Raw genomic sequence first — 8,145 nt, 5'->3', positions numbered from 1 at the left:
TGTTGTGATTTGGCGCTATATAAAAAATTGATTGATTGATTGATGGACATGTCATAAATCCAATGGACGTTGACTTGTTTGACCTTTACTTTGGAGACCAAACATTCAACACTGTCAAAACTATTCCATTTTTTTAATCCTATTATCTGCTATCTCAGTCACAGATAGTCCAATCTGTACCTTTTTGGGATCTTTATGATCAGGCAAATAATGTGGTGTAGTTTTCAATATGACTGCTGCATCTTTTAATTTGGACCCCTGTGTAATTCTTCAATTGACCCCTACCTGACCGCCAATTGAAAATTCAAGTGGCCATTCGGTTTTTTCAAAAGAGGAATGTCTAAGGAGTATTTGTGCTGAATTTGGTGCTTCTATCACCATTTACGTGATTGTTTCAGTTATCTGCTGCACTATTAGATGTAGCAAGAGCTGAGCCAGAAGGTGAGACTCTCGATTTGCCAGTCAGTTTACACTCTTATCCTCACCTATAGTCATGAACTTTGATCAAAAAACAGGGTCGTGGATAGAAGTGGAGGTAATTAGATTCATCTGTTGGATATCTGAGCTTACATTCAGGGACAGGGTGAGAAGCTCGACTATCTGGGAGGGACTCTGAGTAGAGCTGCTGCTTCTTTGCATTGACAGGAACCACCTGAAGTGGTTTGGGCATCTGGTGAGGATGCCCCCTAGTGATCTCCCCAGGGATGTCTTCCAGGCACATCCAAGTGGGATAAAACCCCAGGGAACACCCAAGACATGCTAGATGGATTATATTTCCCAAATAGCTTGGGAACACTTGGAGATCTTCAGGAAGATTTAGAGGACTTAGGCGAGGATAGGGAAATGTGGGATGAGCTACTTGGTCTATTTCCACTATTACCTGGACCCGGATAAGTGGTAGAAAATTAATGAATACTGTGTGTGTGAGTTTATTGTTTCAAGTATTGGTTCCAACTACCACTGCTCGTCTGAGTATTATGACTACTTCTGCTTTTGGAACACAATTATAGTCTGTAAATCCCTTCAGCTTTTTCCCTTATTTCAATCAGGGTCACCATACGAGGTGGATCTGCTTGTGGATTTGGCACAAGTTTTACACCGGATGCACTTCCTGGCACAACTCCACGTTACAGTGTATCCAGAAAGTATTCACCACTCTGCACATTTTTCACATTTTATTTTGTTGCAGCCTTAAAAATAGATGAAACTCATTTTTTTCCTCAAAATTTTACACACAATACCCCATAATGGCAATGTGAAAAGGGTTTGTTTTTGTTTTGTTTTTTTTAGATTTTTGAAAATTTAGAAAGAAAAAAAGAAATCACATGTGCATAAGTATTCATAGCCTGCCCAAAGATAGGTACATCAAGCTAGTGCCATCATATTCAAGAAGATGTGAGGCTGTAATTGTTGTCAAAGGTGTGTCAACAAAATATTGAGCAAAGGTGTGAAATACTTATGTACACGTGATTTCTTAGTTGTTTTTTTTTTTTCATTTTTAATAAATTTTCAAAAAAAAATCATGTTGTCATAAATGGGGTGTTCCGAGTAGAATTTTGAGTGAAAGAAAATTCATTTACTTCATTTTGGAATAAGGCTATAACATAAAATCTGGAAAAAGTGAAGCGCTGTGAATACTTTCCAGATGCACCGCAGATAGTGGACATGGACTGGGAACCTTCTGCTCTGGAAACAAGCACACCAACTGTTTGTCCACCATTCTTTTTTAAGACAGACTTTTTTTTAAACACACATGCACACATAAATTAGAAACAAAGTGTGGAGAGTTCAAAGGTCATCATTCATCATGAAGGAGAGCAGATCTTGAAGCCCTTGTCTAATGCTGTCATCACATTAGTGACTGTGGTGAAGTCCTCTTCATACCTCATCAATGGCAAAATATTTGAAGTGTTTGTTGGAACCAGTTACCTAAAGCGAGGCCTGGATGTCTTTGGTACCAGGTCTCTTTGGAGGATGTTTGGGTCCTGCTGGAATGACTTTCTGTCAAACGAGTGGTTAATTTGTGAGCCTCAGATGAGGTTGAGGAGGATCACAGACACTGAGGGAACATCAACTACCACATTTTGTCCATGTGGTGTGTTTCTCTCAACATGATCCAGCACACAGACACCTCAGTATTGAGAAACCCAAGGATACGCCCGCATTGGTTACTTTGGAGAGGTGGGAGTGGACCAGTTTGTTGCCTGGGTGGTTGCCATCCAGGACCAAGTTCCAGATCCACCATAATGTGGTGGATCTGTGATGTGGCGGCGTGTTACGTGAACCAACCTGGCGGCCGGTACTGGAGCGTTTGTTTGCACTCATACTTTCATTAACTACGCAGTAATAACGTCATCACTTTTTAAAATCCGAATCATTAAACGCTTCATGAGCTCCTGCAAAGACCTGATGGAACCTGAACGCAGCATACGCTCCGGCCTCCGGGGGATTCCGACGAGCTCACGTGACGCCAGCTGCGCAGTCCTATAGGCTGGAGGCACGTGCCTGACGTGCTGGTAGTATGACGTCACGACCAGGTCCCGCTGCCAATGAGAAATGAGAACGAGAATCCGGAGTGAAAGTATTTGAGCTGCGCGGATTGTCAGTGAATGATGACTTTAAAACACAAACCCGTCTCGGTTCTTCTGGGTTAGAACGGCTTCCGGTTTTGGACGGACAGCACAATGGAAGAAAATGCTCACCAGAACCCAGAGGAGTCGAACCGAGCCAACCAGCACCGGGTCACCAACTTTTACATCGACAACATCCTCAGACCGGACTTCGGCTGCAACAACAAGGAGGGATCACGGACCCGTCAGCGGGACCGCCTGGAACCGGTCCTCCGAACACAGAAGCTGACGGGGACGCGCGGGTCCAACCCGGTGACCCGCGGCGGGAGGCCGCGGGGGTCGGGGACACCGAGGACCCAGAGGCCGCCGGTGGTGCTCCGAAAGACCGCGAGGGGCTCTGCGACAGGCCGCAGGCCAGCGCGGGCCCAAGGGCCAAGGCCATGCTGTGGCCCGCCTGGGTCTACTGCACCCGGTACTCGGACCGGCCGTCATCAGGTCCGTACACACACACACACAGAAAACAAACAAACAAACAAACAAAAACTTAACGGTAAAATCATCATCTCACATTCTTCAGTTTTTAACTCAGAAGAAAAAAAAAACTGGGCCAGTTTTAAATCACTCAAATGATTATGACACGTGGTTTTTTAATCCTTATTTCGATCCCGTAAAATAAAATGGCAATAGGCCGCCAAAATGAAAAAAGTAGCAAATCGGGGGATTATTAAAAACATCCACCTGAGTTCGGCACCGAAATAAAGATCTAACCAGATGAAAATAAAATTAAAATATGCGAGTTTAAAGTGAAGTGGGGAAAAAGGAACAGAAACCAAGTTAACGCCATTGTTCGTCCATCTTCTTTGTTAATAAACCATTAGCATATTTTTTTGACAGTGGGGGTCTAAAAAGTGACGCCAGAGGGCTTTGTAACAACGAAACACCCCCCCCCCACACAACAACACACCACACACACACACACACAATTCTATTTTAACTCCACAAATACAAATCATTATTAATTTAAAATAAGACGTATAAAACTTACTCCATTTACTTTGAGGGAAACACAAAAAATTCACTCGATTTAAACATTTTATTGGATTTAAATGTGGGAAAAATAAACTTTCTTGTATTGAAATTGATTAAAAAACGACAATCTTTTTTTTCTGCATTTAAAAGAAATTTTTTTTATTGGATTTAAATGTATAAAACTGAAACGTATTAAAACATATGAACGTTTCACTGCACTGAAACGAATTCATAAAGATTTTACTGCTTTTAATTTATTTTTTAAATGGATATTTTTTAAAGTACTGCATTGGAAATAAGTGTTTATACTTTATGTTGTCATCTGTGTTATTCATATATTGTACTTTACATGTATAAATTTTACAAAATTAATCCACCCATTCATTATAAATGCTTCACTGTATCGAAATGGATTTCTAAACATTTCATTGCTTTGAAATAGATTTTTTTAACCTTTTATTTTTAATAGATTTTTTAAGGGACTATATTGGTTAAGACGTGTGTTTTATACTTTGTTATCCTCAGTGCTGTTTATATATGTATTTTACATTTATAAATTTTACCAAATAAATCCATCCGTTCATCCATTATAAATGCGTCACTGCATTGAAATGGATTTATAAGCATTTCATTGCTTTGAAACTGATTTATAAACCTTTCTTTTTTTTTTATAGATTTTTAAAGACCTATATTGGAAATGCGGGTGTTTTGTACTTTGTTATCCCCAGTGCTATTTATATATTGTATTTACCAAATAAATCCGTCCGTCCATCCATTCTAAATGTTTCACTGCACTGAAATGGATTTATAACATTTACTATATTGAAATGGATATTTTTTAAAAATTCCTTAAAGGTTCAGTCTGCTTCAGTTTGAGGTCATATTTGCTGCAAAATAATAGTAATTTTCAACAATAATTGTGGTATGCTGTTTTTATACGGAAAGTTTCTTTGAACTAAAAGGAACAAACCCTGCGCTTTTAACAACAATGCACTGCGGCCTGTGTTTATGAGGTCATAATGGCTTTTTTTTTTTTTTAGAATAGCGCTCTGCTCAAATAGATGTCATTCATTCCATTTTCGCCAACTTTACAAATGACTTAAAATGTGGTTTCTGTGGTAACAAGGAGGCAAAGAGGCGTCGGCCTCCCCCTTTATCCCTCTCCAGCACTCACGCACGCGCGTGATCACTGATTCCAGCTTTACGTTGTGTTTCCTTTCGATGAGCACGTGACACAAACCATCAGAATGTTCATTCACAAAGATCCCGGTGACCCTAGTTGATTTCACCTCACACAAACAGAACTCGATTTTAACACGTCAGTACCAACCAGGGCTTGTTTTGTTTAGTTTTTTTTTTTGGTTTTTTTTGCTTAATTAAACGAGAATAATAATAATAATAATAATAATAATTAATAGGAAACTGTTAAGCAGAGAGAGAGGGAGCAGGTTGTAAATTGCTCCACACGTCTTTGTGAGCGGATGTTTGTGATGTCACATTTTGGAAGTGCCGGACTAAAAAAAATTAAAGGAAAAAAAATAAAGAGGGAAAAGGTCTTGGAAGCGCAAAAAAACGAACAAATCAAAGCTGTCCTGCTGTGACTCCTGCTTCTCTCAGCTCCCAATAAACACAAACAAATGAGAAATAAACAGGGAACTTTTTAAAATTATTATTATTATTATAAAATTCAAGTCCAGTATTTGGTTATTTTTTTTGTTTTTTTTTTGTTTTTTTTTATTTGTCTCCTTGCTCCTCTTTAAAGGGCCCCGGTCCCGGAAAGTGAAGAAGGCGGCTCCGCTCCGCCGGGAGGACAAGCGACCCCGCACCGCCTTCAGCACCGACCAGCTCCTCCGGTTAAAGACCGAGTTCCAGAACAGCCGCTACCTGACCGAGCAGCGAAGGCAGAGCCTGGCCCGGGACCTGGGGCTCAACGAGTCTCAGATCAAGATCTGGTTCCAGAACAAACGGGCCAAAATAAAAAAGGCGTCCGGAAACGCGAACACACTGGCTCTGCAGCTGATGGCGCAGGGCCTGTACGGACCACTCCACCGTCAGGGAGTCCAGGTCCGACCTCCGGGAGTCCAGGTCCGACAGCGACTAACCCCACGCGCACGAGCACGGCGTGAGCGGAGACCACGTGTCCTCAGGGCTGCAGTGCCTGATCCGCGTCCATGGATCCAGATCAACCTCACAAAACCTACTGTCACTTTTTTGAGAGCTGTCAGTCCAAGGAACCGGACACTGATGGACGTCACGGCGTCGCTCCCGTTCGAACGTGAGCTCCGGACGTCACGAGCGCCAAAGCAGAAAACTGAGGCGGGCAACGAAGGAGTTGACGCGCTCGCGCTGATGACGGCATGCTGAAATCCAAAGCCTGTGACGTCAGAACATTGGCCTGTCTGACGGCGCTGTTGTTTGTTGTTAATGTTGTTTCGTGACGCGCTAACTTTGGAAGGTGATTCAAGGTCTTGTTTTTGTTCTGTAGGATCTTCTATGTGAGTTTTTTTTTCTTTTTTCTTTTTTGTCCAAAGTGACGGACGGACCGTGGACCTGTTTGATCACAAACCATTTTCTTATTTATGACGCCGCGTGGCCACACGTGGGCGCTGCAGTGTTTACATAAGTTATTTGATGCTCCACAGGTTTAAAGTCCTTCTGGGTCTGAGAGATGTGGATCAGAACCAAACCGTGAATGTTCGCCAGCATCAAAGCTTTGCCTTACAGTGTGGCAGCATCACTGCCCTGACCTCTTCTAGTCTTCCTGTAAATAAACTTTGTGACATCAGCCCGACGTCAATAAACACTTGACTTTTCAGACGTTGTGCAATTTCTGAAAAAGCAACGACGGTTTGTGTTTTGAGGGTCTAAAAAACTTGAACTTTAATGCAACATTTTGACATAAAAACAACATAAAGAGTGTAAAAACAAGGAACTTCATCTGAAATCTATTAAACAAAATTCTGTGAGAAGATGGGTTCCTAATTGGTCATTTTCCAGAGTTAGACTGTGTAGTGACTCTGGATTTCAACCTGTGGATCGGCTGCTCCCTTGTTTGTACTCGGGGTCACCACAGCAAATTCAAGGTGGATCTGCATGTTGAATTGGCCACAGGTTTTTAAGCCAGATGCCTTCCTGACGCAACTCCACATGTGGCAGGGGTGGGATTTGAACCCAGCACCTTCTGCACTGAAACCAAGCGCAATTAACCACTTGGCCACCACCCCTGCCTCAGTTTTTCAACTAAAAATGTCAACTAAAAATGTCATTTTAAAAAAAGAACCTCAGCTTTGGACCATCCCTCTATGCTTTGTGGTTGCTGCCATATACAAATAAAAACCTTTTTTTTTCTTTTTCCTTTTTGGGCCAAGCTTTCCATGACTTTGCCTTTGACCAAACTGCATGAAAACCTGGTCACCTCCAGCTATCTATCCAAGCAATATTCCCCACCAAGTTTTAAGGAAATCCACCCAGCCCTCGATCTGTATCTGGTGGGGTTGGGGGCACACATCCCCACCCCCATGGGTCCAAGAAAATAAAAATCCCTGCTGAATTGCCCTGCTGTTTCTTAACCCTTGATTCAGGAACAAGTGTTTTAAGTGACTCTGGTATAAATGTACAGTGCATCCGGAAAGTATTCACAGCTCTTCACTTTTATTGTTTTGTTACCGCCTATTCCAAAATGGATGAAATAATTTTTTCCTTAAAATTCTACAGAAAATGCACCATAATGACAATGTGAAAAGAGTTTTTTTTTTTTCAAAAATTTTCTATATATATATATATATATATATATATATATATATATACTAAGAAATCACATGTACGTAAGTATTCACAGCCTTTGCCATGAAGCTCAAAATTGAGCTCAGGTGCATCCTGTTTCCACTACTCATCCTTGAGATGTTTCTACAGCTTAATTGGAGTCCACCTGGGGTACATTCAGCTGATTGGACATGATCTGGAAGACACACACCTGTCTACATATAAGGTCCCACAGTTGACAGTGCATGTCAGAGCATAAACCAAGCATGAAGTCAAAGGAATTGTCTGTAGACCTCAGAGACAGGAATGTCTCAAGGCACAAATCTAGGGAAGGGTACAGACACATTTCTGCTGCCTTGAAGGTCCCAATGAGCACAGTGATCTCCATCATCCGTAAATGGAAGAAGTTCAGATCCATCAGGACTCTTCCTAGAGCTGGCCGCCTGACTAAACGAACAATCGGGGGAGAAGGACCTTAGTTAGGGAGGTGACCAAGAACCTGATGGTCACTGTGTAGAGCTCTAACATTCCTCTGTGGAGAGAGGAGAACCTTCCAGAAGGACAACCATCTCTGCAGCAATCAACCAATCAGGCCTGTATGGTAAAGTGGCCAGACGGAAGCCACTCCTCATTAAATGGCACATGGCAGCCTACCTGTAGTTTGTCAAAGGCACCTGAAGGACTCTGACCATGAGAAACAAAATTCTCTGGTGTGATGAGTCAGGTTTTAGAATTCATCATAGTACAGAAACAGCATAGTGAAGGTTACAAATGATCTTCTTAT

At 41.8% G+C, this 8,145-nt stretch overlaps 1 protein-coding gene across 1 annotated transcript; it reads left to right on the top strand.

Annotated features, from left to right (window-relative positions):
* Window positions 1–2,684: 2,684 nt before the first annotated feature.
* en2b (engrailed homeobox 2b) lies at window positions 2,685–5,700 on the top strand. Its single transcript, XM_034183775.1, is given in 4 exon segments — window positions 2,685–2,877; window positions 2,880–3,065; window positions 5,362–5,636; window positions 5,638–5,700. Coding segments are annotated over 4 exon segments (717 nt in total).
* Window positions 5,701–8,145: the final 2,445 nt, after the last annotated feature.

This window comes from Thalassophryne amazonica, chromosome 12, assembly GCF_902500255.1.
Source record: "Thalassophryne amazonica chromosome 12, fThaAma1.1, whole genome shotgun sequence".
Classification (NCBI taxonomy): Eukaryota; Metazoa; Chordata; class Actinopteri; order Batrachoidiformes; family Batrachoididae; genus Thalassophryne; species Thalassophryne amazonica.
The sequence above is the reverse complement of the archived record's forward strand: the minus strand, read 5'-3'. Positions and strand labels throughout refer to the sequence as shown.